General features: G+C 36.8%; 2 protein-coding genes across 2 annotated transcripts in view; both read left to right on the top strand.

Annotated features, from left to right (window-relative positions):
* Positions 1 to 2,583: 2,583 nt before the first annotated feature.
* On the top strand, positions 2,584 to 7,793 carry LOC107656402 (transmembrane protein 209-like). Its single transcript, XM_016444260.1, has 15 exons — positions 2,584 to 2,671; positions 3,029 to 3,193; positions 3,279 to 3,337; positions 3,415 to 3,546; positions 4,291 to 4,511; positions 4,610 to 4,814; positions 4,910 to 5,085; positions 5,200 to 5,271; positions 5,574 to 5,670; positions 5,751 to 5,876; positions 5,999 to 6,096; positions 6,236 to 6,350; positions 6,801 to 6,898; positions 6,975 to 7,048; positions 7,211 to 7,793. The coding sequence occupies exons 1-15, from the start codon at positions 2,661 to 2,663 to the stop codon at positions 7,263 to 7,265; spliced, it is 1,704 nt and encodes a 567-aa protein (XP_016299746.1). The 5' UTR covers positions 2,584 to 2,660; the 3' UTR covers positions 7,266 to 7,793.
* A 707-nt stretch (positions 7,794 to 8,500) lies between these two features.
* Positions 8,501 to 17,055, top strand: part of LOC107656398 (putative adenosylhomocysteinase 3) — a 43,305-nt gene continuing 34,750 nt past the window's right edge. The window contains exon 1 of the mRNA XM_016444256.1: positions 8,501 to 8,934. Within this exon, the coding sequence (XP_016299742.1) occupies positions 8,623 to 8,934 (312 nt within the window). The 5' untranslated portion in view covers positions 8,501 to 8,622. The remainder of the gene's footprint in view (positions 8,935 to 17,055) is intronic.

The following is a 17,055-nucleotide window of genomic DNA, read 5'->3' as shown; positions in this document are numbered from 1 at the left end:
TTATTATTATAAATTGATGTGGTTATTTAATAATTATAATAATAATACCTATTATTATTAAAAATAGTATGCTTTTTATCTTATAAAATGTATTTCCTTAGTAATTCCCAGAGGCCATTTTTTTTATATAATATAGGAAGCATGTGATCCTACGAAAATGCTGTTCTACAGAATGGATAGAACGATCTATCAGTCCTTTCAGTGGGATCCGTTTTCTTATCATAGAGATATTAATACAATGATCTGAAGAGTTACTTCTCAGATACAAGAAATTCTTAGGAATTATTTACAGTGAATGTTATTGCATGCAGTAAGCATAAATGAATATATGTTAAACAGTTTCTATCCATGCATGGTGACCATCACAGCTTCATGAGCACACAGGACAGTTTCAGATGGACACTAAGTATGTAGTGAAGGTGGAGTAAAGATGAGGTAGGGAAGGAAGGAAAGAGGCGAATCGAAGAATAGAGATTGAAAGGTTTTGCACGTGATTGAAATAGGCAGGTGGTTCGCTCTATAATGTTTATAATGAACAAGTGTGAAACTGTTCGCTCTTTTGACCTGTTTAAACACCATCACTTGTGGGCTAGAGACACTCGCTATGCTGGAGGGATTGAATCATTTGGGAGTCTTAAAATCCTTCTTAGCAAAGATGATACAAATGCACTTTCAGATATCACCTCTCACTGGTTATCCGTGGTATACAAGAGGAGGGCGAATAATTCTAAAGGGTTTTATTTTATTTTATTTTTTGCATTGTTTTTCTTAAGTTATTTTTGTTTTGGGGCTGGTTTCCCATATTAGCTGTGCCTTGCGGGTTATAGTGCGGGTAATTTAGACCAATAAATTTAGACCAAAAACTGATCTAACAGTCAACTGCCGATAGAAATGGTGAGGTTTGACATGCCAAGATTGGTTGCGTTTTACTTTAGTTGTGTTGAATTCATGTCAGCATAGATAGGACGTCATCAGATTTCATTAAATCACTTTATTTTATTAGTTTATTTTATTTCCTGTTCTCAAAATATCAGTCATCTACTTGAACCTTTCTCATATATAGGAAAAAGATATGTTGAAACATTACGCTATTTTCCTTTCTATGTCTTCATTAGTTTGTTCTTGCACTTTTGAAAATTGATTTCGCAAGTCAGTCCTCTTTATATTAGTGGACCTAAAAGTAAGGAGGTTTGAGATGTTTACTTCAAATATATTAAGTGTTGTGCTGACATCAACGTGCCATTCCAACACATGTATGCAAATGATGTTATGAGTGTTTTTCAAACAAAGTTCATTTTCAATGTTCACCCATTTAAGTTTTGAGAGTTTGTGTGCTATTATATCCTTAAGTTCAGTTTGTGATCTCCCCATTCCTTTGTTTCTGTGTAAATGTTTGAACTTGTGTTCCAGTGCTGCTAAAAGAAAAATGAAAAAAGAGCTAATGCATACCTTAATTTCGGTTTCCATGTTGCTGCTATATCAGAATTATTGACCGTGTTTTCATGGTGGCTGCATGTTTGTTTTCTGTTTGCATTTACACTGTCAATTATTTTCATGCATGAAGTGCCTTGGCAGTTACTTGCAGATATTTGCATGAACAGTCTTGCCTAACTGTTGTCTGACTTCTTTTTCTAGCTATTATATTACTTTGTGTAATGAAACGCCTTTATTGTTTTCAAATAATGTTCCTGCCCAGTCACAATACCTCGCAGCACTTCAGTCAGGAAGTTTGTAGAAGAGTAGCAGGATTGAAAAGATTAAGCCTGTTTTGAGGTTAAGCCTCCAGGTTTGTTCTTTTATGAACTTGTCACATACACACTCACCAAACAGCTGTAAATTTATCTTCTTATCAGGTGGTTGATGTAAGACTGGGGCAATGTATCGTTTAGATACAAGATGTTGTTTTTAATTTTGTTTGAATTATATTGAAGCAGCCACCTTTTGTTGAAAGTTCCACCTCCACATCCAAACATATCCATTTCAGCAATACCATCATTTTCATTGTTGCCCTAGAACACTTAACTTCAATTATCAGACATTCAATTCAATAAATCTCAATTTGAAAAATAAAAACTGTGTTCAGTTTCTGTGGTGATTCATGTGAATTAGACCTAACCGTCTCCATCGTTGACACAGCTGTGGTCTCAAGCAAGAGGCTTTCTTTACTCTTCAATTTAAATGTATACTTATTCTCAAATAGGAATTATGGGTTGAACGGTGTCTTTCTGACCCCTGCTGCTTAAAAGAGGTGTTGCAGGGAGTTTGTGGTTTTATATGCAGCTTTGCCTTTAACGTCATGTAATTAATTATATATAGTATTATAACTGATTAATATAAATATTTTTTATTATTTTAAACTTCATAAGATTTTTAATTCATATGAAAATCAATTGCACACACAAATAAACAAACAAACAAACTGTTTTTCGATCTTCATATCAATTATCAAGAAATGAATAAAAATTCACATCTACATGTCGGGGTAAGCCATTAACTATTTTACTACATATCATTTTCTTATCTGAGGCATGTTTAGGCCACACTGTGCCGAGAGACTTTTATTTTGAAACGCCATCAGACAGTAATTTATTTGCTGCTCTTTTCAGTCTGTTGATATATTGTCTTTACACCTCATACTTTACCGCGTTCATGGAGGGCTGATGCAGAGGAAGTATGTATCAAATCACCTTTTAAACTACTTTTTGTAAAGTTTAGAAACTATTTACCCATAAAAAAAACCTATATTTTTTCGTATTTTGTTAATTGTCGTGCGAGAGTCTCCTCGTGCTAGGGCAGTATTTCTCAAGTGCACATGCATGAAAGGCTCATATGATGTAACTGAACGTTATAGCTGGCTAACATGGATTATAATACTAATAACATGTCACAATCACAACTGAATATTATATAGTTTTGTTCTCTTTACACACAAAAGCATTGCAGTCTTATTCGAGTCGTTCAGATGCTTTGGAATCCATTATGTGGCTGCTGATATTGTCTGTTTATACTTTCTGTTTTATTATGAAAGCTTATGGTTTGGTAGAGGATCAAGCGCAGATATGACATTAAAGGACGGCATGACCTCCCTCATCGACAAGACCATAAAGCTGAGGAGGGAGGAACAGGCTCGACAGGTTGACCTGGCATGGGCCGTGCTGAATGTGTCTCTGGCTGGGATGATCTATACTGAGATGTGAGTTTAGATATGCCCCTAATAGTCCCTAATGTGATTTTAGTGTCTTCTAAACCACGGGTAACCAAGTCACATTGTCTTATAGGTCTGGAAATCTTCTTAGCAGATACTACAACATAACCTACTGGCCCATCTGGTATATTGGTAAGTGTATAATAAGAGCTCAAAGCGTGTCAGTGATCTGGTATGTTATTTTTCATCTGACTGGTTTTGTTGGACAGAGCTTGCCCTGGCTTCCCTGTTCAGTCTCAATGCGCTTTTTGACTTCTGGAAGTATTTCAAGTACACTATGGCCCCGTCCACGATCACCGTCAGTCCAGAACAACATCGACTACTTGGACTCAGGGGTTCAGGTGAGTTAGCTGGTATCTGGAAAGAAGTGTTTCGGGTAAAAACAATCATGCAAAATGCCATTTCTCACCGAAAAAACAATTCTTGCATGCATTTACACTGCCCAGTAGCATAATTGCTTAATGAATGCTGATTACAAAAATAGCTGTTTTGCTCTAGCATGTCTCACTTTCTCACAAAATATGATATATTTAGTAGCACTTATGCTTTCAACAACCATTGTAAGGTGAAGAAGTCTGGTATTATCACTTAGTCACCAGAAAAACTGCCACAAAGACATGATTCCCATCTTCCTCTGAGTCATTTCTCAGATAATTTTCACATGTATGGATTAATTTTTTATGCCGAATCCTGATTTCAATGTTAGAATATACAGCCAGTGATAGAAGAAAATGCAAACAGGTGTTTTCTGCTACATCAGTGGGTTTTACTACATCCAAACAGCAACAGAAAATGACAGATTTTGTGGGGAAAAAACTTTTTCCACTCCTTAATGATTAAAATAAATAATAATAAAATGCATAAATACAGTAATTATATAATAACAAACAAACAAATGTTATTTATTATAATTAAAACTATTATTACATAATGAAGAATAAATAATTCTATAAAAAGATTTTTCAAATCGCCAGATTTTTCCCAAGATGAAGGACTGTGTAATGAACCGATCGGATTTGCTTTAAAAAATATTTAGTCTGTTGCTTTGGTATTGGTGGAAACTAATCCTTCATTGCTGTTAACAGGGATTCAAGCTTCTCCACCTCAGAAACAAGAAAAGGAAGAAGCTCCAGTCTCAGTCCAGTCGTCGCCCCTGCAGGGACAGAATGTACTCAGTTTTAGCCCTGCGCGAACCTCAAGCACCAGCCCTAAGTTCTCCCCCAGCTGTGTGTCTGGGTTCAGTCCACCTCTGAGCAGCCCTTCTTCAGCAGGAGGACCCTTCTCACCCTCCATGGCATTCGGCAAGGTTGAGTACTTTAAAAAGCTTCTTTAAAATTGTATTTTTGATATTCTATTCTGTTCACACACCCACTGCATTTCCTTTCTTGCTTTTTATGTCTGCAGGTGTTGAACTATAGTCCATCTCCAGGCTCTTCTCCGTACCCAAGCAACCTCGGACCAGCAGAGGGCACCAGTCTCCGCGCTCGGTACCGCACATCCCCGTCAGTCTTTAATTCGCCCGGAGGTAAGGAGGACTGCATCGATGACCTGAAGACTTTGGAGAAGTTTTTACATTCGGAGGAGGAAAAAAGCCACCGCAGTCAATTGGGTAAGAGTCCTGCATGGACACGAGGTGTTGAATCAAACTGTGGCTGTGCTAAGCAGTGGCCTACAACATTTTCTTCGCAATATTTTCTTATTTAGGGAGTCCAGAGTCAACATCTCTAAGACACAATCCATCGTTCTGGAACTACAGTCGTTCGGTGGGAGATTACGCACAAAGCCTGAGGAAGTTTCAGTATCAGCCGGCCTGCCGCTCACAGGCACCGTCTGCCCATAAAGACGACACGGAGCTGGGCTCTAAACAAGCCGCTGAAGAGGTGAGGAAGATATCAAATCATCTTTGTTTATTTTGTTTGTATTATTTGTAAGTTTTTATTTATTTATTTATTTTTTTTGAGTATTTTAAAGTAGATTTTTCCAATTTATTACAGGTCTGGGCAAGAATCACGACGAGTCGTGTGGTGACAGATAGTATTGACAGCTGGACTGCTAAACTGAGAAATGTGAGTCCAAATTAATTAATTTATTATTATTATTATTTTTATTAATGTATAAAATGGTGATTATTATTCATTTAGTTTGTTGTTTCAGTATTTATTTATTTATTACTCATTTTTATTCTTTATTATTATTATACATTTAATTGTTTATATTATTTATTGTTTTTTATACATTTAATTGTTTATTTATTATTATTATTATTATCAATAATTATTTATTTATTTATAAGTTTTTCTTTTGAGCCATGAAGTTTGTGAATAGTCTGTAAATTATGTCCATATTTTTCTCTTTCTACTTATTCCAGTGGATAAATGACACCATTCTAGTTAATCTGGTCAGAGAGATGGACTCGGTCAACAGTCAGCTCAGGAGGATGGGTTGCCCTGAGCTCCAGATCGGAGGTAATTGTCTTTTCTGCCAAAGATATTTAGACGTAAACGTTTCCATTATGTCTCACTTCTGTTGCCCTTGTTTCGTGAAGAGGCCAGTATCAGCAGTCTCAAACAAGCTGCTGTGGTCAAAGCTTCTGCAATCCCCACCCTCAATGCTATTGTACAGTATCTGGACATCTCACCAAACCAGGAGTATCTCGTGGAGAGAATCAAGGGTGAGCAGAATACACAACTGGGATTAAACATAATAAATATTTAGACTTACCGTGGTTCTGTCTCATGAACAGAGATGATGCTACTGTACTGCTAATGTTCATTTGTATCAATGCTCTTGCAGAACTAGCCCACAGCGGCTGCATGAGCTCTTTCCGCTGGAATGGAGGAGGAGATCTGAAAAACCGGAAATGGGACACAGACCTTCCGATAGATTCTGCTGTGTGTTCTTCCAAACATTTGCAGCATTTGAATGCCATGTTACCAATGCATTGCAGTTTAGATGAGAGCATAAAAAATAATATTGATGCATTGCATTTACTTTTACTCTACACTGATGCAAACACTTTGACGAACACAGATCCTGATGCATGTGCTTTGTACGTACCTGGACTCGCGGCTTCCTCCACATCCTAAGTATCCCGACGGAAAAACCTTTACGTCCCAGCATTTTATACAGACGCCTGATAAACCAGGTGTGCATAGACTGTGTGTTACATTGAGTTTTATACCAGTGTTATTTTAGCATAATTGAGATACTTTTATAGTTTTTAATAAGATTTCGAATTAGTTTTAATATTTTAGTTTTAATAAAAAAGATTTGTCATTTTGTTGTGCACTTTTGACATTTTTTATTTTTGTTGATATTTAAATGTTTATATAGTTTTTTTTTTTTAATAATTTTTCATTTTGGTTAAATCAAGCTAAACTACATGAATGTGTATATTATTTTATATTCAATGTTTTCATTAACTATAATAACCCCTTTTTATACGGCCTGTTTAATCTATGACTCTGTGGAGTTTTACCTTGGCAACTACTTGAATGTGTATATTATTTTATTAATGTTTTAATTAACTATAACCTCTTTTTATACAGCCTGTTTAATCTATGACTCTGGCATTTTATGTGTGAATTTCTAACAGACGTGTCCAATGAGAACCTGTTTTGCATTCATCAAAGTAGCACAAACCCTCCTCATTATCAGCTCGTCTACCAGGGCCACATCTACAGCTTGCCTAAGGTAAGGACATAGTTTCCAACCATAATTACAGTGGAGTAACTTTTCTGTGATTTAATGCTTGATTGTGTTTCCACAGGGCAGAAATAACTTGTTTCATACCATCCTGATGTTTCTCTACATTATCAAAACCAAGGAGTCGGGCATGCTGGGGTGAGTGTTGATCTATCATGTTATCTGGGATCTGCATCGTTTTAAGGAATTTTGTAGCTAGGATAGTTGTTTCTGTTTTTGGTTCGCTATTTGGATCCTGAAAGTATGTGCTACATTGACGTACGAAATGGATGAAACCATTGCCCCCTTTTTTTGTACCAGGAGAGTAAATCTAGGTCTTTCGGGAGTGAATGTACTCTGGATCTTCGGGGACTGAGTTTGTCATGTTGTCAGAGGAGAACACTGCACAAGCCTTGGGATGTGATAAAGGCTGTTTTTTTTACTTTTATATTCTTGTGATGTTGCATGTTTTTGAGATGCATTGTACTGTCACATTACTTGCAACCTTAATGCAAATACAGATTAAACACAAAGTCATTTTAGCTGAAGAAAATGTTTTAAATTTCAACACTGAGATATTTATAACTTGAAACAGTGTCAAAATGGATCTTGTTCCACTGGATTTTGTATACGTATTTTTTGTATTTCATTCATCATAAGAAAAACAATGTAGTTATTCATGAATGTAAATTCTTTATGGTTAGTTTGGATGGGTGGACACTGCAGAAGTTATGATTTTATGAGTTATGAAGCAGTTATTGGTAGTTTTTCTTCATGCACTTGAAATGACATGCAACCATGAAAGCATAAGTCATATGTACTTTTAATAATGATCATTTATTTGCTCTCAGTGACGGGCTTTTCTTATTTCTCTTCACTGTTATTTTGACAAAATACAGAAGAGCTGGGATGAAAGATGATCCCGATCTTAAATGCCAAATTACATATTTGACAAGAAATGTTTATTGTTTGTATTTTATATTGTGTCTGAAGTGAAACTTGAAATGGAATGAGCTTCCACTTTTGTCCTTGGTTTTTAAATTAAAAAATGCCCAGCATTGTTCTTATATATATTTTTTAACTCTATTCCCAGTGTTAACCACTGGATGGTAGTGCTGCCCACCTACAAATGGTTATAAATGTTAAGAATATATGTGTTATTTTAATATTTTATAAAAGCTTTTATAGCAGTTTCACTGGTACTGCAACTTAAATTTCCTAGAATGCCAATTGTAATGTATGAGAGAATATAAGAAATGTTTTAAGAAGTCTTACAAATAATTTACAGTGGTCAAGCTGAATAAAAACATGGTAAAGCCATGCTATCACTGGAAGTACCTTCTAAATACCACATGGTAATTATTCGGCACCATGCATGGTATTAAGATCTGTTGCCATCGCTGTACATTTGTAGTGCCACAGTACTTTTTGTGAGGTCAAAGTTATAGTTGTGTTTGGTATAAAAAAGTACATTAGTAGTTATTATTATACGAAAATAATAGAATGTAGTGTTTGAAGTTTAAATAAATGTAAAAAAAAAAAAATCCCTAATATTAGTACTGCTACCGTTTGCTATTATTATCCATGCGTAACAAGATACGTAACAGACGCTCTAGTAACGTGAACTGCATGTCCCATGGTGCTTTGCGCCGCGCGTCATCCCATCGTGCGTATCCGTTCGTGTGTCGTTTCTCTCTGTTGGAAAAAAAAAAAGCTCAGTGCGGATCGCAGCGATGTCAGTCCAGGCTGTGACAGCGAAAATGGCCGAGGTCGAATTAAAAGACGTGGCCGGTAAAGCCGCTTCCCCCGCCATATCTCCGCTGACACCTAAAGCAGAGGAGAAGAAGAGTGAAAATAACTCTACTTCGCCATCAGCAGCAGCAGCAGCGGCCGTGACGGTTGAGCCGAGCCCGGTGACCACCGCTCCGAACCCCGTGAAGATGCCGCAGGCGTCCGCGATGAAGCGGCCGGACCCGCAGCTGAACGGCGGCGAGGCGTTTGTCAACTACGACGGCACCGTGGCCGAGGCACCGCGAATGAAAAAGGTAACATGGGCTGCTTGTGCCGAGATCCGTGAAATCAGTGATGGAGCTCGTTTTGAACCGTTCATCCGCTGTCGTGTGTCATTGTGCAGCGATGATTCCTGGCCTATAAAACCTTTACTAGCAGCGTAACAGCTATAAATTCACGTTCATTTACCCTCAGCTGTCCGGGGAAGATCGGTGACCGATCTACCGAGTGCTTTCACTGGGTGTTTGATCGGATCGCGTTGTTTTCGAGCTCGTGAGTGATTGTTTCCAATGACTGAAAGAGACCTGCACTGCGCGTGTCGTGGCCATAGACTGCGTGCGTTTATCCGGGTCAAATCATACCGTTCCAAAACATATATCGTGCTTGAAATTGTAACACTTTTATAATAACTTTAATTATGAATTCACTCGCAGATTATGTAATGCTTTAGATAAGCAGTTGTATGCAGTTTAATTTTATTGCAATTTAATTGAATAGTTTGATTGTACATGATTTAAGCAATACTTAATGTAGTCAGGTTTGATATTTATGTAAAGGAACCCAAGTTTTTTTTATTATTATTTAAAGTGTGTTGTAGTTCCATTTGTGATATGATCTTCAAGATAAAAAGCTATTTGAGAATCCTTCAGATTTATCTTTATGTGAAGATTGTGATCAGCTATGAATTGATATTGCAGTGTTGGTTAAGATTGTTTATATTCGTTTCAGTTGCAGTTTTTCTTTTATAGCATTATTAGCATACAAGTCAGCACTTCCTCTGCATGTAAATATAAATATCTAGTTTTGCTTTTCACTTTCAAAGTGGAGAAAGGTGTTGTTTGAGTGTGTGTAGGTCAGTTTTGTGGCATTTGAAGTTAGCAGTATTGGAGCAAGGCCGGTGAAATAGTTGTGGCTGATTGTTTGAGTATTTTTCCAGTTCTCTGTTATGATTAGGTTGCTTTGTCCGTGTGTCCTGATTGACGATGTGGTCATTTGAAATGTCATTTCATTTCCCTATTCAAAAGCAATGTCAGATTTGATGTGAGGAAACAGACTTTGTATGGCTTGATATAACTTGAGAAATGTCACTCTTCTGTTATGTGTCAGTCTCTCTATCATGAGCTTTGTGTGGCCAGAGCTAGATTAGGTAATTATGGGAATTTGCCGGTTCACTCCATGGAGCGTCTCTTTGACTCTTATCTGGCTTGACCACTCCTTGGAAGGACTTTACAGAGACTGTGTTCTCGATGAATCTCTTATCAATAAATGAATATCTTCTTTATCTTATCTTAGCTGACAAAATGAAGATGGCATACAGTTCAAGGATAAAAGATTTTGATAAAGAAATTTACTTTTATTATTACTGTTATCATTTGCCAAGGATTTAATGCAGAACGAGCCATAACACGACATTTGGATGTCCTTATATATGTATTCTTTGACAAAATTATTCTTTTTTTTCAAGCACTAGTGCATTGAATTGTATTGTATACAAATTTATTATTATTATTATTTGAATTTTTTAATCCACATAAATATATATGAATGTGTATAATATGTATTTTTTTAATTTTAGTTCTTGATTATTTCATTTTAAGGCCAAGCGCATGGTTTTTATTTTTATGTTTTCTGTTTTCATTTTAATTTGAGTAATTTTGTTATGTGCTTTTGTCATTTTTATTTTTTATATTTAACTTTGATTTATTAATGTTTTAGTGCTAGAACATTTAATATTTCAACTTAAACTTATTTCAGTTAGTTGCCAAGGCAACATTTCTAATTTCCATTTCCAAACTTTTTTTTTTAATGATTATTTACATTTTTTAAAATCCATACGCATATATTATTTTGATTCATAGTTGTTTCTTTTTTAAGGCTAAGTGCATAGCTTTCACTTGTATTGTAAAGAAAAAGGAACCAGGGTTATTAATTTTAGTGCTATTGTGATACTAATATAGTTTTTATTCCTATGTTGAGTTAGTTTTTATCTTTATATTTTTTGTTTTCATTTTAATGTTAGTAATTCAGTAGTTTTGTTGTCTTTTGTAATTTTTTATTAGTTTTTGTTTTAAATGTCTATTAATTTTCATAGCTTTCACTTGTATTGTAAAGAAAAAGGAACCAGGGTTATTAATTTTAGTGCTATTGTGATACTAATATAGATTTTATTCCTATGTTGAGTTAGTTTTTATTTTTATATTTTTTGTTTTCATTTTAATTTTAGTAATTCAGTAGTTTTGTTGTCTTTTGTAATTTTTTATTAGTTTTTGTTTTAAATGTCTATTAATTTGAATTTCAGTTTGTTATTTTAGTACATCGAGATAAACTAAGTCAAAATCAGTGTTTCTTTGGTGACTAGCTGAAATGAAATAAGTGTTTATATATACATTATTTTAAGTAACTTTTTTTTCAAGTGACAAAAATGTAACTTATTTTAAGTTAACTGTGATAACCTTGTTTCTAAGTGCGGACTGTGTCTGCTGAATATCAACAGGCTCCGTTCTTAGCAGTGTAACTCTGGACGTTTGACAGATGATGAACCATAGTGGGTTTAGATGATCTGTAGTGGGGTTGGTGACATCCCAGAAATTCTTTTAGGACAGACACTCTTTTATGCCACTCATCTATCCTGAAGGTGCTGGTGTGATGCTTTCAGTGCATTGTTACTTTATCTGCCTTGTTTCTAAGAAGAAAAAAAAACTCTTTAGCCACCCATAAAGCAGGCTTGCTGTTCATCTGTAAAACTGTTACATCACGCTACTGTTGCTTCTGTAAAGTAGCCGAGAGGAGGGGAGGGCAGTGACATGTCCCGCAGCGGGATCTCTAATGCAGGCCTGTCCATGTCATCGCGTCATGTAGGTTCAAACGGCCTGTAGTTTGACTAAGGATTGTTGAGACCTCAGTGAACATTCGCACCACTGGATTTGAGGGTGTAGAGGGGAACCAGGGTGCTGATAGACGTGTTCACGCTGCTGTTTGGCATCAGATTCAGGCATGAGCTTTGTGCATACCTTGCGCTGTTGTGGCGTTATGTCAGTAAAGCTTTTGTTCCCAGGATTCTTAGACCTAACAGGCTTATGACATGAATAATGTGATGCAGATAATAGGGGGAAGCCCTGTTCATGACTATTGCATATGGTTCAATGCGGGTTATATATAAGCTGGTTTATTTATAGTAAATGTTAATAATATGAACTATGTAATGATGCAGCCTAAATAAGTGTTAGAGGCTGGTGATAAAATTCAGAATAAGATAAGGATAAGTTGTTTTTAGAGCAATAGAAATGTAACAGTAACAGCTGTAAGCAGTGTTGTTATTGTTAACTAAAAATATAAAAAATGTTTTTAAGCTAAAAATTAAATAAAGCTAAAATAAAATATACATTTAAAGGGGTCATATGATGCTGCTAAAAAGAACATTATTTTGTGTATTTGGTGTAATGAAATGTGTTTATGCGGTTTAAAGTTAAAAAAATACATTATTTTCCACATACTGTACATTATTGTTTCTCCTCTATGCCCCGCCTTTTTAAAACGCGTCGATTTTTACAAAGCTCATCGGTCTGAAAAAGCGAGGTGTGCTGTGATTGGCCAGCTATCCAATGCGTTGTGATTGGCCGAATACCTCAAGCGTGAGATGGAAATGTTACGCCTCTCACATACTGTTGAGGCCGTGTCCCGGCTGGAGCGACGAGACAAAAGCATTAAAACCCATTACAAACAAGGCATTTGTTGCATCCAGTGGGGACATAATTACTGATTCAAATAGACTTATACTGCCCAACCCAGCATTTGGGTTAAAAAAATAACCCAGGATTTTTTTTAGAGTGTTGGCCTTGGCAACTGACTAAAATAAAAAGTATAGGTTGCACTACAAAACTTACTAAAACTAAACTGAAATAAAAAAAATAAATAATTAAAGCTAAATAGGAAGAACCAATAAAAACAACAAAAGTGCACAATATTCTTAAAATAAAAACTTATTTAAATATATGTTTATAAAGATTAAAATAATGCTGTTACTAATTGTCTAGTATACTGGGTTTTGGAGAGTTTGATTTCAGTCGGAGTAAAATTTAATCTTTTAAAATGTCATTAAACACTTTAGTCATTTGTAAGTTGAAGTCGACTAACTAACCTAAATGTGACGTAGCTCGGCTTCATTCGACATCTACATGCGTAAATCAACAGATGAACATCAGATCGACAACCACCATTCAAACAAACTTGTTTGGACTCTTTTTGACCTATAATCATGTTTACAGCTCCATTTCTCTTTTGGGAGTGTTTAGAAATTGTTGCTTTGAAATCAGGGTCAAGAAGACCTGCGGTACTGTGATTTGATTCGTGTCTCCGTTAGGGGTGGGCGCTATACCGGTATGAAAGTGACTTGTTACTAGTGTATTATGTTGTTCCATGATATGGATTTTGCTATACCGTGGATACCGTTATATATTCATGAATTCAAATTTTGCATTTATATTGTTTTGTTCAATTTGGTACGCTTTGCAAATTTGAACACAAATGACGATAAAGAGTCGAAGCTGAACGCTTTTGTCCTCTGTGTGCAACACCGTACTACACAGGCATTAGTAATCAGAGCATCATAACAGACCAAATTAATAGAGCACAAAATCGCCTACTCCAGTGGTTCCCAAACTGGGGATAGTGTACAGTCAGCAGATTATTTTTCAAAAGAAACCTCTGCAGGGTGATAAAGACTACACTGTGTAATTTTCCTGTGTAAACTTGTCTGATATGTAAATAATTGAGCGCAAAATATTAATTTGACATTTTAATTAACCTCGACATGGCTCACAGTAACCGCTTGAGTGCTCCATTATCAGTTGTAGCAGTTGTGGTTGTATCAATAACAGACCACTAGATGGCGCGATTGAAGAGTCAGAGTTGTATTGCAGGAAGCCATGTAGAAATATAATGGCACTTTTCCACTGCATGGTACGGCACGGTAACTGCATTGGAAACGCAAACCGAGCCGTGCCGTGCCATACTGAGCCGTGCCGAGTCGTACCACGCAGTGGAAAAGCGCCATAAATGAACAATGTGGTTCTGCTCTAAGCATGAAAGTTGCAAGTTTGTGAAAAGACTTCCAGTGCCAGGTAGGGGTGTGCGATATATATCGTCTGCGATAATATCGTAATTATTTTTTGTCAATATCGCACTCCCCTAGTGCCAGGTAAACGTAAAGCTGATTATGAATATACTTAAGATTCACAAATACCAAAACAACGTGTCTACACCAGATGCGAGCGGCGCGATGTGACAAAAGCAAATAGAACCCAGTGATGTTCTCTGCTGTGGATGCGACACGACATATCAATGACAGTAAACTGATGCCGCCGCGTTCTATTTTTGACAAACTCCAGCATTCTGACACAAAGAACAATTTCAAATATTCATAAGAGAATCGTGAAAAAATTGTTTCCTCAAAAATATTACGCAGCACAAATGTTTACAACATTGATAATAATCAGAAATGGTTACTGAGCAGCAAATCAGCATATTATAATGATTTCTGAAGGATCATGTGACACTGAAGACTGGAGTAATGATGCTGAATATTCAGCTTTGATCACAGGTATAGAGTAGCCTATATGTTAAAAAAAAACTTTCAAATAGATCATTTAAATTGACAATATTTTACAATATTACAATATAGTCAGTGTTTACTGTATTTTTAATAGATAAATATAGCCTTGGTGAGCATAAGAGACTTTCCAGAAAAAAAAGAGGGGTTGGGCAGTAGAGGCGCCTTGAAAATATTTTTCTTTACAAAAAGGGGGCCCGGCAGAAAGAGTTTGGGAACCACTGGCCTACTCAAACACACAATATTTAATTTAATTTAATTCATACAAGCCTACCTCATGTTTCACATTTGCACTTTTTGAGAAAAACAATGGCACAATAAAAAAAAAAAAAGACTTTTCAGGTCTGTCCGACTCCAATCCCTCACTTTTTCTAGTTATATAAGGTTAAAATATTTTGCCTGTAATTTTTTTTCTTATATCGCAATATAATATCGATATCGCCTGGACAGTGTAAAATATCGTGATATGAATTTTAGCTCATATCGCCCACCCCTAGTCTCCGTTCTAGTTTGCTCCGTACCAAGTTCCTCGTTGCTCATATGACGTGTGATGAGATTTCAACGAGCAGTTGACAGGAAAATATTTCTCACCATGGTGCGAAGTTTGGAGACTTTGATTAATGGTGGAATGGAACCAGAGAGACTGACCTATACATTGAACCTGCCTGTGTTTATCTGTAGAGGGTTCATGTGTGAATGATAGCATACCTCCAGGAAGGCCTTTTTCTGATCATGCCATTTATTGTCTTACGAGCTTAAGAAAAAGGACCACACATGTGCGATTAAACAGAACTAGATGTGCTCTCTCAGGTAAGTGGTGGTCATGGAGACTGAAGCTTTGAGGGAGTGATGCATTGAACTGAACTGCATGTTTTGTACTGAAGCAGTTTACTGATAACAGTGCACTCACCGAATCATCTTCTCTTGCTCTCAAACACTCATCTATGACTCTGTCCTTGGCAGCAACCCTAATGGTGCATTTCAACACTTTAAAGGGCACAGCTGAGATTTCCCTCTCCCTCAGGCAGCCGTAACCACACCGAATCTCGATCACCTTAAATCACCCAGCTCAGGTAAGTGGTGGTCATGGAGACTGAAGCTTTGAGGGAGTGATGCATTGAACTGAACTGCATGTTTTGTACTGAAGCAGTTTACTGATAACAGTGCACTCACCGAATCATCTTCTCTTGCTCTCAAACACTCATCTATGACTCTGTCCTTGGCAGCAACCCTAATGGTGCATTTCAACACTTTAAAGGGCACAGCTGAGATTTCCCTCTCCCTCAGGCAGCCGTAACCACACCGCAGCAGGACTCGATCACCTTAAATCACCCAGAGTCTTCTCGAGTGCCTTAATGACTCTGTGTACTGCGGAGGCAACAGTGAGAGCGAGCCAGCCAAACAAACACAAAATGTGCCAGCTCAATGCTGCTTCTGTCGAGTGCATGTGTGACAGACTTCTCTCTCACACTCTCTTACCTAGAACCCTATAAAATCTGTTTTATTTTTTCATGAATTCCATTTAAATTTTTCTGGATTCCGTTTTAACGTTTAGGTTTCAGTAGTCAAAAAGCCTACTGTTGTCTGTTTTTACTTTCCTAGGTTTACAGGGCTCCAGACTGCGACCATGTTTTCTGCCTGTGCGACTATAGGCTAAGTTTTGTGTGCGTTCGCACTGGCGCGACCATCAAGTTGTTCAACTCCTAAGCGCTGCCATTTCTGTTGCATATGAGAAACATCAAACGGCAAACGAAACTGAAAGCATAACGAATCCGCGCTACTCATTTGAATTGCGCAGCGCTTAGAGAGTAGAGCCTGGTTTATACTCGGCGCGTCAGCACAAGCTTGAAGCAAAAATGTAGCGAATATTGATGAACCGATGGATGGTTTTAAAGTAAAAAACTGCTTCTTAAACCAGAGAAGGTGAACATGTTGGTATTCTTGTGGGGAAAAAACATGCAAGCACTGTCACCAACAGCAAGTTTAGTTTTACTTTTCTTTTTGTTTTCATTTTGAAAAGCTTATCTTTGCTGTTTACCTCATGTTAAGCTATGGAGGCTCTTTTATTTTTTATTTGATTCCTCAGTGTTTGCTAAACGTTCCCTGACAAGATCGTGAAATCGAAAGTGAAAGCACCCGAAGCCCGGCTTATAACATAGCAAAAGAGGATCTCCCGTTCACAAAATTCAAAACACAAATAATAGCATACTAACTAGGGATGGGTACCGAAACCCGGTATTTAATCGGTCCCGGGGCTAAATTATGAAAGAAAACTCTGACGTTAACGGTTCTGCTATTGGTACTGGAGAAATTAATAAAAGACACATACATGTATTTTTGCTATATATACATTATCTTGCAAATTCTATCTCACCAGAGTCACCAGCTGTTTTTCAAACATTTGTCTGATGCATTTTTGCTATTCGCAATTCAGAAGCGAGATCGCGCCCACGGAGGAGCTTCAGCACACACAACATGAAAGCCCTGTTTAATTATGATAGAAGAGAGAACTAAACATTCAAACATCTGCTTACACTTTAGGCCTGTG

The sequence above is a fragment of the Sinocyclocheilus anshuiensis genome, unplaced genomic scaffold (assembly GCF_001515605.1).
Source record: "Sinocyclocheilus anshuiensis isolate Anshui unplaced genomic scaffold, SAMN03320099.WGS_v1.1 scaffold183, whole genome shotgun sequence".
Taxonomy (NCBI): Eukaryota; Metazoa; Chordata; class Actinopteri; order Cypriniformes; family Cyprinidae; genus Sinocyclocheilus; species Sinocyclocheilus anshuiensis.
This window is presented reverse-complemented; position numbering and strand designations above follow the sequence as displayed.